This window comes from Terrapene carolina, unplaced genomic scaffold, assembly GCF_002925995.2.
Source record: "Terrapene carolina triunguis isolate 2854851 unplaced genomic scaffold, T_m_triunguis-2.0 Scaffold790, whole genome shotgun sequence".
NCBI lineage: Eukaryota > Metazoa > Chordata > Testudines > Emydidae > Terrapene > Terrapene triunguis.
This window is the reverse complement of record NW_020665141.1, coordinates 180,962-201,532: the sequence shown is the minus strand read 5'-3', so window position 1 is coordinate 201,532 and position 20,571 is coordinate 180,962. Positions and strand designations below refer to the sequence as shown.

General features: G+C 41.0%; 1 protein-coding gene across 1 annotated transcript; it reads right to left on the bottom strand.

Annotated features, from left to right (window-relative positions):
- Positions 1–3,616: 3,616 nt before the first annotated feature.
- LOC112103644 (solute carrier family 2, facilitated glucose transporter member 11-like) lies at positions 3,617–19,243 on the bottom strand. Its single transcript, XM_024195531.1, has 12 exons — positions 19,220–19,243; positions 15,500–15,598; positions 14,125–14,285; positions 11,937–12,061; positions 11,324–11,453; positions 10,343–10,491; positions 9,525–9,712; positions 8,378–8,488; positions 5,854–5,955; positions 5,015–5,090; positions 4,205–4,332; positions 3,617–3,823 (listed from the first exon to the last, which is right to left on the bottom strand). Exons 1-12 carry the CDS (start codon positions 19,241–19,243, stop codon positions 3,617–3,619), a joined length of 1,500 nt encoding a protein of 499 aa, XP_024051299.1.
- Between the last annotated feature and the right edge of the window lie 1,328 nt (positions 19,244–20,571).

Genomic DNA, 20,571 nt, shown 5'->3' with positions numbered 1-20,571 from the left:
GGGGGAAGAGCCCAGGGCTGGGGCGGCAGGGGGTGCGGGTGTGGGCCAGAGCTGGGGCGGCAGGGGGTGTGGGCGAGGAGAGTCCAGGGCTGGGGCAATACAGTGGTGCGGGGGGAGCCCAGGACCGGGGTGGGGGGTGGCAAAAAACCTAGAGCTTGCTCTGTCCCTACCATTCTCAGCAAGCTGCAGGTTTCAGTTCCATACTCCTTCCCCCTCCCTTTCCTGTTGCTAGTGGCTGAGGGAATGCTGGGAAATGTAGTTCTTTCCCTGCTCCAGGGCTGGCTCTATAGGCAGGGAGCTAACCAAGGAACTACAGCTCCCAGGGCCCCCTGTTGGTTCTCAGCTCCTATGCTGGATTCTTGCGCCCCTGCAAATGTGCCGCCCCAAGCACCTGCTTGCTTTGCTGGTGCCTAGAGCCGGCCCTGAACGCCAGTAACAAAAGTGCCATCGGAATGTCTGTTCTCACTTTCAGGTGACATTGTAAATAAGAAGCAGGCAGTAGTATCTCCTGCAAATGTAAATAAACTTGTTTGTCTTAGAGATTGGCTGAATGAGAAGTAGGACTGAGTGGACTTATAGGCTCTAAAGTTTTACATTGTTTAGTCTTTGCGTGCAGTTATGTAACAAAAAAAAATCTACAATTGTAAGTTACACTTTCACGATAAAGAGATTGCACTACAGTACTTGTATGAGGTGAGCTGAAAAAATATCATTTCTTTTGTTTATCATTTTTACAGTGCAAATATTTGTAATCAAAAATAATAATATAAAGTGAGCACTGTACACTTTGTATTCTGTGTTGTAATAGAAATCAATATATTTGAAAATGTAGAAAAACATCTAAAAATATTTAATACATTTCCATTGGTATTCTATTGTTTAACAGTGCAATTAATCACAATTGATTTTTTAATCGCGATTAATTTTTTTTAGTTAATCGCATGAGTTAACTGCGATTAATCAACAGCCCAAGTTTTTAGTAAATATCCAAAATAAATTCCAAAGTGAAATCCATGTCACTTCTTTTCCAATCTCTTCAGATTGGGCTATGAAAGACAAATGACTCCATAGATCTGGAGAGAATCATAACCAGCATAATTTTAAAAGGCATCATTTCTGGAATACGTATATCATTTTATTACAGTAAATATGGGAATAAACTTTTGTTATATGTCAAAGTAGAAAGATGATGACTAACAAGCAAATATTTATGAGAATTATGCCAATTTTTATTGGAGATGCTGCAGGCGGGATAGGAAGGAAAATGTATCTCTTATGGAGCTATCCCAAAATCAAGGTATCCAGCTTCCATGTCTGTGGTCAAATACAGGATAAAAGTCCACGTTTTCAATGGACCTTAGCCCTACCTGACTTTTTTTTTTTTTTAGTGCAAATTTCCCACATTTTTGTGGCTATAAATAAGATGCCAGCTCAAATATAAGCAGCTGGACACATAATTCCCTGATTTGTAAGCACAAATATATGGGCCTTTGATTTATTTGTAGGCACAAAACACGCTGGTGCATATTGTGTCCACAAAAAATGAAGACTGAGGAGCAGACCCCCAGCTTGTGTGAGTTGTCATAGCTCTTTTGCCATGTCATCAAATGAAACAATCTATCAGACATAGTGATTATTGGTATGTTCTATAGTCCTTCAGAAGAGTCGAGTACCCACAACCCCAGTTGAAACCAATGGGTGTTCAGCATCTCTGAAAATCAGGCCCCTTTGTGACAGTCGTTAGTATTTAGCATTTAATTGGAATTATACATCGTCCAAAACACAGTACATTCAGACAGTATCTTTTTTTTTTCTCTCTTTGTTTCCCTGTCTGTTGCCCTCATCACTGTAGTATCGGATCACCCTCCAAGTACTTAAATATAGACATTACGGCAACAATCTCTCTCCTTGCCACACTGTGGCTTCTTGATTAGTTTATAGGGCTTTAAATGTTTTTTCTTTGTTTCTGTGATAGAGTTGTTGCATGTATACAAAGAACTTACTGAGGGAAAATTGGATTGAAGAAATGAGTTTTAAATTTAGTTCTGAAGGTGGTGAGGGCATTGATGGTCATTCCTAGCTCTCATGGGAGTGAATTTCCTAGTTTAGGTTCATCTCCTATGAAAGTTCTATCTCCCAAGTTCACAAGCCTCCACCCATTAGTGAACATTTTCATTGTTCCACTGGAATATAGCTGTCATGGGAGGTCACAGTCCTACAGGGAGAGCTGATCTTTCACGTAGGCCAAGACAATCAAAGAGTGGGTTTTCAATATCAGGGTGAAGACCATGAACTTGACTCTCTTCTCAATGAGAAGCCAGAGCTGAGACTGGAGCACTAGTGTGACTGTGTTTATGGTTACCTATGTTACTAAGCAGACAGGTTGCTGAGTTTTGTATTATATAGAGGTTTTTCATGACGTGGTTTCATTCCTAGATGTAATGAATTGCAATAATCATGCCTGTTGGTCACAAACAGTTGGATCACTGTGGTCAGATCTGTCTCTGACGGAACTGAAATAAAAGCAAAGAACTAAAGGCTGCCCATGTAACCCTTCAAGCAGATGGAATATAGTATTGCAAGTTGAGCCAAGGATGAGAGAGTTGTGGAGGTCTAGACCTCTTTTGTGATAGTTTAGGAATTAGATTTTCTGTTTATATTTATATTTTTCCTGAAGTGATTGTGCACTTTGCTATATGGATGTGTGACATGCCATTTGTAACTTGTGGCAAAATATGGAAACATAAACTACAGTCATCCTATTAGAAGGTAGATGTGGCAGGAAAACAGTAAATGTAATGGCAATTGAGTCTTGCACCCACTTGTATGTACCTGGGTATTACAGGAGAGCTGTACGCTGCAGATGTGCCTTTGTAAGGAATCATTTGTCCTAAACCAACATCTGGCTAATTGATTTTTTCAATATGCAGTTAAAATGTTCTACCATATCCCAAGCCCTGTTTCTCATCCTGAGCTGTTAAACCTCTGTGATGTAGGCCAAGACTTTCTCAGTCCTATGATGTTCCTTTCATCTTGACCCAACAAGGCTGAGGTTTTTTTATACAATTGTACTTAATTTTTGTCCTGGCTGTCTTTCATTGGTTGCAGTTCCTTTTAGACAGGAAAAATAGTAGTTAGGCTGTTTGCAGTGCTGTGTATTGTAAACAGATGATCAGCAGCTTGTTTGAAGAGGTGTTTTTACGGTTTGTCCTCTCCCTCATAACTATATAGAGATTCATTTGACAAATTAACACACATACTTTTAAGTCCCATTTCTTTGCAATGGTTGCAGCGGAAGGGGACTTCCAATAAAACTGACAAGTTTAGTTATGGTTGAGTGCTCATAACTTCCAGTTCTGGGAAGTGTCTCTGTTAATTACTAAAACCCTCCTGACACAGAGTGGTATTAGGAGAAGGGCACCATGTGTGAAGATACTGCTGTGAGCATGAAAAACAAAGACCCAAATATAAAACGGGACTGCTCGGAATAAGAGGTAAGATAGATGTGAATTATTTTTCAAATAAGATTTTATTAAAAAAGAGTCTGTTTTAGATTCAGCTTCCAATCTGATCTTGACAGTGCATTGTGTCAATGAAATCTGACTCTGCTGGCCAGTCAGAACTTGGTGCAGAAGGTGTGTTCCACAGGGGAATTCTTCCCCGCAGTCAGTAGAAGTTTCTTCCCAAAATGTATTGTACTGAACTCCTCTGTGATTTCCATGATTGACTTCCCTTTTGTCTCTGGAAGGAACAGGTAGAAAAAAATCCCTGAGATGACAAGAACGCCCACAAAGATGAGGAAGCAGAAGGGGCCGAGGGCCTCCTGAAGACAAAAATAAAAGAGAAAAAGATGAACAAATCCTCTTCTGACACTTACTCTCTTAGATCCTTGAAGGTTGCTTTGCTTCTCAAGAATGAGAAAAAATTTCAGTCTAAAGAAGAAATGTTTCTTTACATTTTTAATATATGTATAAGACAGCAGAGGGTGGTGGACGATTGGGCCAGCTCACACCCTTCACCTCAAGACTATGTATACCACCTCTGCTACACAGCTGGTCTCCGCAGAACAGGGACTATGAGGTGCGTTCAGAACATTGATCACCTACATGGCATTGTAATGTACTTGCTGTGCCTTGCTGCCTAGGACAGCCATAAAAGGTGGTTTAAATTGGGAGCATTGAAGAAGAAATCCAAATTGAATTACCACAATGAAGGGGAATATCATCCCAATTACAATGAGGCCCATCCAGCTAATGGTCCCAGCAATCACAAAGGCAGATGATCGGGCTGACTGGTTGAAGATTTCCATCAGGACAGACATGACTGCCCCAGCTGAAGAAGCAACATGAAAAAGTAATGAAGACATTTATGTGGGGTTTTCCAGTAGGAACTTTGGTCACCTCTTTTCCCCAAAACGAAAAAATGCAAATTGATACAATTCATATTTAGGAGCTATATTTGATCAAGCAGAACCCCGGAGAGTGAGTATTTGTGCCCAGCGCTTGGCATATGTACAGAGTTCCTGCTTCTACTGGGGGCTAGTACCAAGACAGGTTGTCAAGACACTCATACACCATGGTTATGGCTATGACATGAAAACCCGAATAAAAATCAGTGACATACAATACTGATATTTTATATCTGAGGTTCCAATAACAAAATGTCGCCATTTGTCAGGGACCTAGAATTAGCTTTGGTCCCAAGCGAGGACCAAAATCCTAGCAGGGAGTTGTAAGCTGGTTCTGGCATTGCCATTGTATCTGATTCAGATTGAAATTAAGAAAGGATAAAGGGATGCTAAGAGAAGGAACTGAACATGCCATCAGTTAACAATCCTGAATGGAGCTGGGGTTTTGCTTGTGAGTTGAGGATGTTGTAGGATTCTGCTTCACTCTCTTCTCTATGAAGATGTATTTACAAAGTCTAGTTCCATTTCCATATACCCACCCATATGAATGTGCTCATATAGTATGATCCAGAGGTTTCCTGTCATCACCTAACTTTATGTACTCACATGGTCCAATTCCATAGGAGATAGTGAACAAGAATATGAGAATAACACTGCAGTAGGCCATCCAGGAGAACTGATTCTAGACAGAAAGCAGTGAGGAGAGAAAAGGGGAATTAATATGGTGGTAGAATAACATGCTCATTACTTTCTACTATCTGGAAAAGTGATTGTCAAGGGTCTGTTTTATATATGGGGAGTAAAATCACTTGTATCAAGGGGTGGGATGGAGGAGAGTTTAGCAGCTGAGGGAAGTGGCAGTGGGCCATTTTTTTTGCCAGAGACCAGGGTAGCAAAAGAGATTCAGGAGCTTAAAACGGTGTGGATGCTTTGCATTGGGGGGAAAAGAGATTTTCAGCAGCTGAGATGATCATTGGGCAGCTGTCACAGCCACTTGTAAGTGGAGAGGAGCGTGAGAGGTGCTGGTGAATGAGAAAGGAGACAGAAGGAATGCTCATTGCAAAGATTTTGACAACAGCAAGGCAAGATACACCCACTGGAGACTGGTGTGTGAGGGGTTAGGTAGTAAGAAGATTGGAGAAAGACTAGATCAGGGCACCTTGCTCGTGGGACAGTTACTCTGGCAGCTGGAATGCGGATAATGCTGGTTTAGGAGGAGGCAGCACAGAGACCCCTCCAGTGAGGACAAGGTTGAAGGCCTCATAGAAGGAGCCATGAGTATTCACGTAACATTCAGCCCTGCATTTGTTAGAGTGCAAAACTAAGGCTGACTGTGAGTCTCCCACCAAATGGCACCATGGAGATCAGGCTTAATTTGAAAATAACATAAACAGCAGTTTCGTGGAAGTGGGAACAGGGCACCTCAAAAAGAAAAGCTTCCTTACCTGCAGTGAGAGAGCTGTTACTAGGAATACCAGCATCCCTGCCATCAACCCATAACCACCCCATAACAGCATCCGCCTGCCAAACCGGTCAATGATGGAGCTCTGAGGATCAGAAAACACATTGACATTACTGGAAACATGGCAAATTCCAACCTCCACTCCCCAAGGGAATTTGGGTTTCATTCTCTCTTGCTGTCTCCTTCATTCCTTTTCTCTCAGGAGTACAGAAATAGGTGTAATCGTGAAACGTCTGTTAGCCCTGTGATCAAGCAAAGCACTGCTGGGTGCTAGCCTGATGAACTCTGTGGGCGTTTCGGAGCAGCGGTTAAAATGGAGGCTGCTCTTTGGGGCCAGAAAGGACAGCTTGTATTTCTGGAATGATTCTGCTTCCCTCAGCCCCTCACTTTCCTAGTAAGTCAAACTCTTTCATTTGAATGTATTTCATTTAGAACCACGGAGATATTATTCTACTTTACTTGTGGTCCCATCTATTTAATTAGATGTTAATATGCCAGCTCTCTGTAGCCTTGTTTTAGTATCCTATGCAGAGTCTGAACTTGGCTTGTGCATTTCCACTATAGCAACCGTAATGGCCTTCACTGCAAATTCTCTTAAAATAGACATGCATGCCTCTTTTTACATGTGTTTAAAAACAAACATTACAAATCATACGTTTTATACAGTTCTCTCTCAGCTGTGTTAGTTCCTTCCCTCGTGTCGTTGATAAAGGTGAAATTAGTATATTATGGCCATGGTTGTAAATGGATCCCAAGGATCTATGCAAAGATGGATGAAGCAGATTTGAGGCTGAAGTTCTGTGGATACTCTAATTTCAGAGGAACTCTGGTAGGCAGAGTGAATACCACAGTTAACATCCTTTCCCTTGCAAAAAATGTCATAGGGATTTTTGTACCACAGCTGTTCGGGGGTTCCATGTTACATCTCATTTAGAGGATGGCAGCATATCTCCAACAGTATAGTGAGTCACCATGCTGTGCCATTTGATCAGTACTGACTCTGAGTGCCACCTACTGAACCACATCCCTTTCTACAGCACTGTGGCATTTTCCCTAGATATTTCTCATTCAAGGAATGACTCACCTACACCCTATTTAGTTAATGAGTTACCATGAGGTTATATCCCGAGGTTGCAGACAGCCTCTATATCTGACAGACCATCACATAGATTTTCTGGGTGTTATGTGTAAAATTGCCAAATTACACCCTAAAAGTCAGATTTTCAAAAGTGAATCGACCATTTCACGTAGCTGCTGCAGTCTGCCACTATCTTGACATAAAGTGGCATTGTTCCCTTCTGCCTTTCCCACTTCTTCTGCTATATCTGATCTCTCTCACGGCTATTACCTGTATATAAACATTATTATCAATGGGAGCATGATAGAAACTCCATTGAAAAATAACCATAAGTCTTGATTTTTAAAAGAAATTGTGGATCATGACACTCCCTCCCCTCCCCCCGAAAAAGATGGGAAGTAATCTGGGGGGTAATGGGGAGGTGTCAGGGTTCTAATCTTTCACCAGCATCCCATTGGGGTGTTGACGGAATTGTATACATTTGTCCGGGTTCAGTCACTCAAGTGGAGGCACTCATTAGCATTCTGAAGGAGATGGATTCTCAGCCCTCCAGCCAAGTTGTCTGGAAGCTTACCCCTTTCAGAGACCCAGGGAACAAACAAACAACTTAGGAGCAGCAAAGTAAACAAAGGAAAAAGAAATATGCAGACAGTCCCATTTGGCCACTGGCCTCTCTTCCTTCAGAAGGGCCTTGGGCAGGCCGTAGCGTAGCTCAACATCGGCTGGTTCACCAGCAGAATAGATAGATGACAGCCCCCTTTGCCTCTGCGGACTTGGGCGTTCTTTTAGGCAAGGGTGTAGATTCTGGTCTCTGCCAGGCCTCTCCCTGGGAGCTAGGAAGCTCAACACTCTGCTCTTCTCAGAGCTGCCCACCAGTGAGGTCTGGTCTACACTTAAAAATTAAATCGACCTAGCTATGTTGCTCAGGGCTTTGAAAAATTGTGTCCCCTGAGTGCTGTAGTTAGGTCAACCTAACTCCTGGTGTAGCCACTGCTAGTTCGATGGACAAATTCTTCTGTTGACCTAGCTACCATCTCTTGGAGAGATGGATTAACTATATTGACGGAAAAACTTCTGTCGATGTAGGAAGCATCTACATTGTGGCACTATAGCAACACAGCTGCAGTGACGTAGCTGTGCCACTGTCGTGTAGACATGCCCTGAGCTGAGCTTCCCCCATCTTAAACTTCTCTTCCAAGTCTCAAAAAGACTTGCAGGTGTGGTGAGGTGGGGCCACTTCAGCCCAGAGAAACTCCTTAGCCCCTTCCTGTTGCAGGGTTTATGTTGTCTTTCACAGTTTCATATGGTGGGGTAGTGGTGACACAAAAAGATTCTTCAGTTCATGTATAGAAAGCAGTTTGTTTTAAGAAGGAACTGGCTCAAAACACATTTCCCTTTACCCTCCAAACCCAAGTCAGGTCTGACTTACACACAGGATGTTCGAGAAGAATTCACAGATCCCAACTCCTAATGCTATATATGGAATAAGGTCTTCATCCAACCTGGCTGTGCGGAACACTTCAAAGGTATAAAAGTAGATCTGGAAAATGCAGTGAAAAGGAATTTTAACAATCAAGTGTAATCAAGGTACACCTCTACCCTGATATAACGCGACCTGATATTACACGAATTCGGATCTAACACGGTAAAGCAGCGCTCTGGGGGGGCGGGACTGCGCATTCCGGCGGATCAAAGCAAGTTCGATATAACACGGTTTCACCTATAACACGGTAAGATTTTTTGGCTCCCGAGGACAGCGTTATATTGGGGTAGAGGTGTATGTGAGGTGTGCTTGTGCAGCAGCATTCAGATATCGATCCTTCACCAGTACATTATCACCAAGTGGGTTTTTATTGGGGGGTCAGAAGAGGAAACAGAGGGGCCTGGATTCTATTTGGACAAAGAAAGAGGAGCTGAGGCAGCTGTTTGAAATCTGAAATTCGAGGGTCTATTAGGGATTAACAAAAGGGTTTTGAGGGTCAAGAAAAGAATGGAGCTTAAAGAAGCATTGTGTTAGGAGAAAGGAGGGAGTAAATAAGAGAATTGGGAGAAGGAGCTGGTTGGAGCCAAAAGAAGAATGGTATTGGGCGAAGGAGACGAGAAAGAGAAAAGTTCTTAGGGCCCTTGCTGTCTGGTTTGGCAGAGGCTTGTAGAAGGAGATCCCTTGATACCACACAAATGAAGGAACAGGAACTTAAGGAAAACGGAGACCCAAATCTGTACAAAGAGTTCTCAAGGTCCAAGACGGAGAGAGTGAGCTTGTACAGCCATCTGTCCTAGAGAAAGAGCTTCTAGTGAGAACAGAAATGAAATCAATGGGACAATACCCTTTCAGGGAACATTAACATCCACTGTGCTGGACCTATTATATACACAGGCATGTGTTCACTTTAGAGTGCTGAGAAGCACGGTACTGTTAACGTCAGTGAATGTTACCACACAACTTACTGCAGTGAACTATCTATGACGAGGAGAAAAGAGGATCAAGAGGAAGTAATAAGTAGGAACTGTGGCTCTGTAATGTTCTCAGCGCTACCTAATAACAGTTCTGAGGTTGGAATTGAGGAATACTCAACTGCATTCAAGCCACAAAGCTGTATACTCATCATAAGGAGAATTATTATACACAACTGCCAACGCAAGGCTGGTTCTTTCATCACTTCCAGGACAGTCATGGTTTTGATGCTTTTCATTGCTGCCTTCTCCTTCATCATGTCATCAAACTCTGCTTGATGATCCCCTTCACCCCAGAGCTGCTTCATGGCTATAGAAGAAAAATAGCAAAACATAATTATTAGTAGTATTGTTTTTTATTTATAACACTGTAGTGCCTTGCAGACCTATCCATCAGCTGATCCATCCACTCATCTCCATTATTCAATTGGCTAATGAATTAGTGATTAGATTATTCATTAATCATTCATAATTCAGTCCATCTATTGATCCATCAGTCACTGATTGAAGAAATCAATCAGATATTGCTTAATGGAACACACTATTACACACTGCTATTAGCTGGTAGATGTCTATCTCTTGTTTGTGTAATACAGTAATATTTTAGAGGGTGATCTTGAATTACTGCAGATTAGTAATTTTTGTCTACACTAATTTAGATCTAGATCAATATCAGTACAAGATCCTTGTTGATTAGAATTCTTAAGAAATATAATTGGTGGATGATGGGAAACTTGGTTCCATCTAATAGGCCCACCCCTTCAATGGCTATTAGAGTGACCAGATGTCCCGATTTTATAGGGACAGTCCCGATATTTGGGGCTTCATCATACATACATGCCTATTACCCCCCACCCCCGTCCTGATTTTTCACACTGGTCACCCTAATGGCTATCATATAACAAATCAGAGATTTGGAGAAAGGCTTGTCCCATTTTACCTTTCAAACAACCTTCAGAGTCTTCCTTTTGTATCAAAAGGTAGGGTGGGGACTCAGGGAAGAATGGCAAAGAGACCAGCTGGACAAATGCTGCAATTCCACATACGGCTAACAGCAAAGGCCACAAGGATTCAGTTCCTAAAAACTCTCTGTAGAAAGCATATAAAATATATTTATGGTTTAATAAAATAAAATTAAATAACTGTTTCCTGGAGCAAAAAGTGGACCAACAGATGCTATATACAGATGGAAATGGAGAAGATAAATTGAAAGAAAGAAAATTTGGATAACTGGAAAGGAAAATAGCTAAGTAAGTACCTTAGTTCTATAGTTTGTTCTGAGGTTTTTCCCATTATTAAAAAATAAAAATTCAGTGGATTTTAATCCATGCAACTACTATCGAGACCAATGCTGCAATTCTACATAAGACTAAAGAATTCAGATCCTCAATATTCATGAGTTACAACTATATACAATTATTTATTAGTAACTTTAGCAACTTCTTTTTTGTGTGATAAGTAGAGAAACTGACACAATATGCACAGACAATGGGAAAAATGGATGAAAAGAAAAAATATTTAGGCTGCTTGGTCCATAGATAAGTACATATATTCTACCTGGAGAAAGGTAGTAGCCTAGGACTTGGGAGACAAGTTTTTGATTCTGTGCTTTGACACAGAGTTCCTCTGTGATGGTGGGCAAGTCACTTAGCCTCTCTGTGCCTCAGTTCCCCATTTTAAAAATGGGGATTATAGACTTATCTATCTCACAGGTGGATTGTGAGGATAAGTATATTAAAGATTGCAGGGCTTTGGAGTGTGCTCTGGCTCCGCTCCAGCTCCAGGCAAAAACCTGCAGCTCCACTGCTCCAGAGCTGCTCCGCGCTCCAGCTCCGGGCTCCGCTCCAAATCCCTGAAAGATTGCGGTGTGCTCACCTACTGTGGTGATGAGGCCATGTACGTATGTAAAATAGACAGGTACCTTAATCCCATAATTTGTCCTAAAACTTTTCCTAGTGTCAAAAACACAAGAGCACTGGTGTTTGCAAATCCACGCAGCTTCTTCGGTGAAATTTCTCCTAGGTATTGACCATGTGCATTCATACATACACCTTGAATGAGGAGAAGAAATAGGAAAGTTATATTTATAGAAAGAAAAATTACCTTTTTTTCCAAATCATATTCTGCCAAACTGTAGCACTCTCCTTTTTTGAATTGTTTCTTAAGTATCATCTACAATAAGTAGTCAAACTGGAAAATTACATCTTCTAAAACAACACATTTAATAAATCACTATTCGGATTACCAATTTCAGTTGAGTCCTTGTGGAAGTAGATGGTGATTTGCTATAATTTATTATTGTACAATCCCTCCCCAGCTGGCTTAATATGCAGGAGGACTGCTTGAGCTGCACCATCCTATAGATGTGTGCAGCCTGCTTCCTCTGATGCTGGATGTGGAATGGCCCCCACCTCCTCCCTAATCCTTCCTGCTCCACCTGGGGTGCTGTGCTCCCTGAGGAGCTCTGAGAGGGAGTGGTCCCTATGTTCTCCCAAGAGAATAACTTGTGTACATACAGTAGCATGAGGTCCTACCTGCACTGATGCCATAGAGGAAGCGTCCAATCAGAATCATCTCAAAAGACTTGGCGGTCTTACTGAAGCCCATGTGCAAGGCAGTTACCATTATGAGCATATTGTTGCACAACAGACATTTCTTTCTGTAGCAGCAAATGAAATACAGATGTGAATCAGGTTTTCCCACAAATATCTCCTCTGTCACTTTGAACAAATGGACTCCTGTTATCCAGTGAATGTACAGACCAAGCCATGGCTGCTCTTAAAAACCAATGCTTTGGGGTGTAGCAATTTCTGTTATGTAGTGACATGAGAGACACCAAAGGGGAGCACTCCACGGAGGTTATAGTGGATTCCTGAAGAGAGAAGTGCTGAGAGAAAATAGTTAAACAGTATTCATTGCTCCCTTTCTAGGATCCTACATCCCATCAAAAATATTACACCTATCCCAAAACATAGAAGGAAAAAGTCATCTTTGTAAAAGCCAAATTAAAAGGTCCTGACAAGAGAGAATTAGAGTTTCATTCTCTCTTTAGAGGAGCAGAAGAGAAGTGAGCTTTGTTTACATTTTCTGAAGCACTAAATATATTCATAGGGGCAAGAACTTGAAAGGTTTTTTTAAAGTACCCAGGCAATTAAAAACAAAAAGCCTTCTGCTTCAGGCAATCTATCACAACCTCAGAAAATATCTTTCTACCTGTGGGCAATATTTTACAGCTGTTGTCCCAGGAAATAAATATTTGCATACTAGAGAATCTCTTGAGACTGGAGCTCAAATAAAATTTCAGTGAAAAGATATATGTTTACATGTTACATTGAATAATTATGAAATGAATAATACATAATTATGAAAAGAACAATAAGGAAACAGTAACAATTGTGTATTTTTATCAGTCTAATTTACATATGCTTATTTATTCTTATAATAACATTCTATCTGGTTTTTTCACTTTCATCAGCAGAGTCTTTAAGAATTCCCACATTCACTATCCTATATTTCCCCAAGAAAGAGTGTTTTTCAGTGGCAATTCTATTGGACAGATATTAAAATAATGTTTAGCCCCTCCTCCCAGCTTGTTGGAAAGAAATTGTATATACAATCAACCATAATCGAATGTGTTTGTGTATCTTTAAGGGATGAGACAGCTTGTTAACCTTTGGAACTCTGATTTCTTGTTTAAGGACACTTGAAAACTTTGTGTTCTGAAGGCTTGGAGATTGGGTAGGGCAACTTGGTCTGGATTTTATAGAGACTTTCTGGCAGCTGAAAGTGGAGATAAATCTAGGATAGTGGCAGAAAAGATAGGTTGGGGAGGGTCAAGTGGAGGTGTGTGTTCAAGGGAGTTGGTTGGAGAGGGAACCAGTAGCAGGAAGAAAGGTTGAGTGGAAGCATCTAGTGTGAGAGTGTGAAGTGGACCAAAAGCTGAGACCTGGGATGGGGGAAGAGGAAGAAGCAGAGATACAAAGAGATGAGGTAGGGAACTAGCATCTGGGAAGCAGATACTATTGGGCACATCTGCGGTTTGTTGAAAGGGGTCTGCAGCTGGTATATTTCCTACTGCAGGGAATACAGAATCATGAATTTAGCCCTGGTAGGTAAGTAAATGGAGAAATTATTTTCAAATATTTTGTTAGTGTGTGTGTCTGTGTATCTATATCCATCTCTATCTTTGTAATTTTAAGTCCGCTTCCTCTCAGGGGTTCTACCAAGGGAAGGCACCTTCACTTTCCACAAGAGGCTCTCTAGTTGTTTTGCTTGTGGAGACTGCAACAGGGAGGAACTAAATTAATTCATCTCCTGACTGACCCGGCCACACACTCTTCACAGCGAGCAGCACTGCAGACTTGTGCAGCTGCAACCTCTCCATGGATTTTATACTGCTGGGGGCCCTGCACCCTGCTTCACACAGACTGAAGCTGGTGAAAAACAGGGGTGATTTAGCCTATATTCAGTTAGCGCTCAGACCTAGTCCCTTGTAGTTTTGCAATTGACTTCAATGAGACAAAGTTTTAGCCTTTCATAATGTAGGAACTTAAACGGTTTTTGTTTTTATTGATTTAAAAATCTTTTTGTTCCCTTTTCAGTAAAATGTTTTTCAAGGTTAAATTAACTAAATGGTAGCCCAGGCAAACTGCTTAGCTGGTTTGTTAGCTGATTCCATGGTTACAATTCCTCATTAGTGAGCTGTTTAGAAAAGATACGTACTTTCCATATTTCACAAACAGGTATCCACTACACAGACACCCCAGTAGGCCCCCTACACAGTAGATAGACACAATGAGGGACCACAGCAATGTGATGGTCTCCTGATGGAGGGGAGAGCCATATCGCTCCAGCCAGGTTTTGTTGATAAACCTCTTAATGTGCTGAGAAGGAAAAGGGGATTTTCATTAACAGTAATTATGACTCCAATGCATTATACACAATCATACTTCATTATATTTAAAGCTGGTTTTGGTTTCAACAAAGAGTTGCTATTTAAAGAATGACAACATGAGACTTACTTGCAAATAAAAGTTTAGGAAGAGCCCACATACCCACATTTCTTGTTATTACCAATCTGTAGCTCTGAAAATCCGTTTTGAATGGCTATATATTAATTTCACAATGGAGGAATAATGGGGTGGTGCTAAAGACTGGCAGTATTATAAACATCTGCAGTAGAATTAAGTGATGTCAGAAATGCTGTTTATTTTTAATTAACATTTTGATTGAATTTATTGCTTACAAAAACAAGAGACTAGTAGTATGTGAGCTTCCCCAATAAATTCTGATAGTACACCTAATCCTTGACATGATGGTATTATTAATTAATTAATATTATTACAGTCAAGGGCTTCTCTCTTAAACAAAGACTGCAGCAAATTGTGCCACGTTTTTGATGACTGTATGATGCAATAACCAAACTTGTTTTCACGCATAACCTAAACAGTCTTTGAATCCAAGTGTTGAGAGAGGAAAGGCTACTGCACAATCTCATCCACTGAAACTTGACTTGAAAAATGTGTAAATTTCCACACTCAAATGTCGGATCCTGTTATGGATTCCTTTTAAATATCCGTGTTCTTGAGTGTAGGGGAGTGATGGGGATAATCGGAGGAAGGCCAAAGGATGTTTTGAGGGTTGAAACCTCAACCACACCACCACTTCTTAACCTTGATGTATACCCTTTATGTTCATCAAGTTTATAGTTCACACACACCCCTTACTACCCACTCCATGGAGTGTGACCTAAGGGACTATACAGATACTTCAAAATGAAGAAGACAGTAGCAGAGAGGGATTTACCAAGAATCCTCTTCCTAAGTCCCTCAGTTCAGCAATAGACTACACAGGGAATAGTGCTCATTTCCCAATGTCCTCAGCCTTTCAAATGCTATCTGTGGAGTGAAGTTCTGTCCTTTATCCAGACTCTGATCCTACTCTTTCTTACAGTACAGAATGGGAATGGAAAGAGCTGGAAACTGTCTCAATGGAAAGACTTAATGAAGTATTTTAAGGACAAGGAGCATCGTCAAGCTAAGACCCAGCCCCATGAAAATTCAACCAAAGAGGTGTCTTTGATTAAGGCTTTGCTTACCATGGAAGGGTAGTTGATCACAGAAAGATGAAAACCTGGTAAAAGGGTTCCACCAATTCCCAGCACAAGCATCATTTGAAATAGCCCCCGATACTGAATCTACAAAAAGATGATAAAACACACCCTCAGTTTATGGTCAGATCCATGTATCTACAGCTCTCCCTTTCCAGAACCATGTCTTATTCACTGCAGACACTTCTAGCTATAGAAACCTTTTCACACTATGCAAGGTTCCAGCCCAAAAGGGTGCCATCAACCATTCAAAGATGCCCCCTATCCCAGCCAAGTGGTCAGAGAAAACCAACATCCATTGGAGTCTCCTCATCTAAAGAGACAAGACAAAGAAAGACCCATTACTATCCACTACATGGGAAGGACCATTGCATTCAGGACAATAGATAGGACAATGTGTCAATGAACATGTAAATATGCTGTCCAAATGCCTATTAATGATACTGGGATGTGTGAAACTGCAGAATTTCATCCCCTCTTATCCCATGTTACCTGTTTTATTTCTACAAAGGGAGAACTTTTATTCTTTACCATTTTTGTCAAAACAATAATTCAGGAACTGGCTAAAGAAGATTTTTTTTCATATTAGGCTTACTACACTGAGGCCATATCTACACTTCCACTTAAGTTGGCAAAACTTATGTTGCTCGGGGGTGTGGAAAAAACATCCCCCCTGAGCGACAGAAGTTTTGCCGGCATAAGTGGTAGTATGCACAGTGCTATGTCGGCGGGAGAGCTTCTCCTGCTGATCTAGCTATCACCACTCATTGAGGTGGTTTTTTTATGTCGACAGGAGAGCTCTTTGCCATCGACATAGAATGGCTACATGAGTGATCTTACAGCGCTGCAGTTGCATCAGTACAGCTGTGCTCACTAGTATAGACATGGCCTGAGAGAATTGTTAGTCTTCGGATTGTCACTACCTCTGGGCCATGAGAGAACCCTGACACCCCAGGCAAGTTTGTTTTCATTCTGCCCAATACTTTGGGAAGGACTGTTGGCAGTGCTATACTTTCTCTTTGCTCCTGGAACAACCTGGAGACAATAAAGAAGTGCTCCTTCTTCTGTTGGCCATCCCAATGCAACCATAGAGCTAAGATAACTGTAAACTAACTATAACTTTAACAATTAGAACTATAACTCTCCGTCTTTCTCTACACACACACAATGAGAGACAAGACAGACAGCATTTTTTTCATTCTGAAAATCTAACAATCTTTCTTTTAACTGGCGGTTTCACTGGTTCCTTAAACTCACTTGAGTAGTGTCACCTTTTTTTTAGCTCTATGGATGAATAGTACTATGTAAGAGCTAATTGTTAGTATTTACTATTATGTGCTTCTCAGATCAGTACAGTATATTGTGTCCTAACAAACTCCCATTATTTTTTATGTTTATTGACAAATTTAATGTGGTTTCCTTTGTATTTTACCTCCTCATTGTATTTTGCTCTCAGCCTGGAAGGATCCAACCCCAGGCACTGAAGGAATTAGCTGAAGAAATCTCTGCAAATGTTTGCAAATTCATGTATGGCAGGAGAGGTCCCGGAAGCTGGGGAAGGGCTAATGTAGTGCCTATCTTGAAAAAGGAGGAGCTGGGGAACTATAGAACAGTCAGCCTGACTTCGATACCTGGGAAGCTACTAGAGCAATGTATAAAACATTCAATTTGCAAATACCTGGAGAATGAAGGGGTGATCACTAGCAGCCAGCAGTGTTTTTCAGTGGCAAACACTTGGCAAACAAATCTTGGCAAACCAGCTTGATTTCGCTTTTTGACAGAGTAACTGGTTTGGTGGATAGGGGAAATGTGGTGGACATAATATACCTGGACTTCAGCAAGGCTTTTGACACAGTCCCACATGACATTTTGATAAGTAAGCTGGAAAAATGTGGACTTGGCTCAACTACCATTAACTGGATACATAATTGGTTTAACAACTGGAGATAAAGAGAACTATTAATGGAATTATGTCAGATTGGGGGGAGGTCTCAAGTGGGGTTCCATAAGGATGTGTTCTGGGTGCGGTGTTGTTTAACATCTTTAGTTTATTAATAACCTGGATGTAGGACTAGAGAACATACTGATCAAATTTTCAGATGACACAAAGCTTAGGGGGATTGCCAACACTTTGGAGTATAGAGCTAAAATTCAGAGAGATCTTGATAAAGTGAAGAACTGGGCTATCGATAACAAAATGAAATTCAGCAAAGACAAATGTAAGGTGCTACACTTCGGGAATTAAAACTAAATGAACAAATGCAAAATGGGAGATAACTGACTTGGCAGCAGCACAACTGAAAAGGATCTGGGAGTTGTGGTGTATCACAACCTCAACATGAGTGAGCAATTCAATGCTGTTGCAAAAAAAGAAAAAGTAAATGCAGTTTTAGATTGCATTAACCAAAGCATAGCATGCAAGTCATGGGAGGTGATAGTACTGATCTATTCAGCACTGATTAGTCTCAGCTGGAGTTCAGTTTTAGTCACCAATGTATAGAAAGGATGTAGAGAAACTGGAAAGGATCCAGAGGCAAGTGACAAAGATAATTGAAGGGATGGAGTGCAAGCCATATGAGCAAAGGCTGAAGGAACTTGGTATGTTTATTTAGGAAAAGAAGAGATTAAGGGTGGACATTATAGAGGTCTTCAAATACTTGAATGGCTGCCATAAAAAAGATGGAGAAAAGTTGTTCTCTCTTGCCACAGAGGGCAGGACAAGAGGCAATGGGTTCAAACTACAGCATAGCAGCTTTAGATTAAATCTCAGGAAAAACTTCCTAGCTGTAAGAACAGTAGGACAATGGAACAAACTGCCTAGGGAGGTTGTGGAAGGTTCTTCATGGAAGGTTTTCAAAAGCAGGCTGGATAGCCATCTGTCTTGGATGGTTTAGACATGACAAATCCTGCATCTTGGCAGAGGGTTAGACTAGATGACCCTTGCGGTCCCTTCTAACCCTATGGTTCTAGGAGTCTATAACCCTTATTATGTCAGCATGGGACTTCAAAAGTTATAAAACAGAGCTTTAAAAACCCCCATGAGATTGTTATGAAAATAATGAGACTCTAAAATAAATGTGATGGGTTCTTTGTGTCTATATTATTATTTTTGAACTCTAGGGGAAGTTCCCCCTCTCTCAATGAGGAGGAAGAATGTCCTCATACGGGTGTTAATGCATTTTGAGATGAATTTTCACACACCAGTTCAATCTCTGTACTGTTCATGGAGCTTGGTTTCTCCTGCTTTCCCACATCACCTTGCAGGCTCACATACAGCTTTTTCTCATTTATACTTGGGTATTTTTAGGACATGTTGCCTCCTCCTGAGCCCCTCAGAGCGAAAGCAAAGGCACAAGTGTCTTACCACAATGCTGTTTTGCTGTATTTCCTCTTCTTCCTCCCTTGCTGTGCTTCTAACTGTCCCAGCACCTTGAGGTAATCATCCGTTATCAACAGTACCTCCCTATTTTTGTTAAAGGGGTATTGCCCCCAAAATAGTTTTTTTGCTCTGTCCATCGTAATCACTACCAAAAAGACCATTAGGTAGCCTCTTGTTGTACTCTTTATAACTATATCACACTGTTTTAAAGATTGTTTAATGAAAATGTGCAGTACCTTCTCCAGCATTGGCAGTGGCAGGTAGGAAGTGGAAGACAGATCCTTCCTATTATTAATATCGGATGTGATAAAAAAAACCAGGGTACTCACCAGGTCTGACAGGCAGCTGGCCATTTCCTATTGAAAGCTCGGCTGTTCGTATCACTGGCAAGTCCCTGTCAGATGGGTGATCTGCTTTCTAAGCTTTTTTACCCAGGCATGTTATTTAAGTAATGAGGAGCTGGGATCATGGGACTGAAGTTAAATTTTTACTTTCTACGTTTTCAGTGAATTATGTTATTTTTAGTCATTGGACAGGGTTTAGACCTATTGGACTAAATATTTCAAGAAACAGATATGTCAAGCCCAGTCCAACGTGGAGAGAGATTTTTCCTCCCCCTATATTTGGAGGGCTCTTGCTGATTTGGGATGGGAGGCAGGCAACTAGTTCAGACATCAAAGCTAAACGGTGTTCCAGTTATTCTCTGATATATGAGAGATTGCTCTGAGGTTGTTTCTTGTATAATAACTTATTCATTTTAAGGCTGATGAAATGTTTAAACAGTTTAACACCATCCTCAGACCTAAGCTCGGTTATTGTTCATAGAATCATAGACTATCGGGGTTGGAAGGGACCTCAGGAGGTCATCTAGTCCAACCCCCTGCTCAAAGCACGGCCAAATCCCAACTTTTTTTGTTGTTCTTTCAGCCTTCAAACTTCTTACCTCACTTTTAAGACCCTGCACAGCTCCCCTCATCTTTGCTTTCATTTCCTCGTCGTCTTCTTCATTTTGTGTATGCTCCTCCCAAACTTCATCTAAGTGTCTCACTTGTATCTTTTCCCACACTTTTCTTCCACACTTCCCCTTACACTCTGAACTTCCTCCCTCTCCTTATAGACTGGATGATCTCTGCCTCTTTTGCAAAAACAATAGGAGAACTTGTGGTACCTTAGAGACTAACAAATTTATTTGAGCATAAGCTTTCGTGGGCTACAGCCTACTTCATCAGATGCACAGAATGGAACATATAGTAAGAAGATATATATACATACAGAGAACATGAAAAGGTGGAAGTTGCCCAACCAACTCTAAGAGGCAAATTAATTAAGATGAGCTATTATCAGCAGGAGAAAAAAAACTTTTGTAGTGATAATCAAGATGGCCCATTCCAGACAGTTGACAAGGTGTGAGGATACTTAACATAGGGAAATAGATTTAATTTGTGTAATGACCCAGCCACTCCCAGTCTCTATTCAAGCCTGAGTTAATGGTATCTAGTTTGCAAATTAATTCTAGTTCAGCAGTTTCTCGTTGGAGTCTGTTTTTGAAGCTTTTCTGTTGCAAAATTGCCACCTTTAAGTCTGTTACTGAGTGACCAGAGAGGTTAAAGTGTTCTCCTACTGGTTTTTGAATGTTATGATTCCTCATGTCAGATTTGTGTCCATTTATTCTTTTGCATAG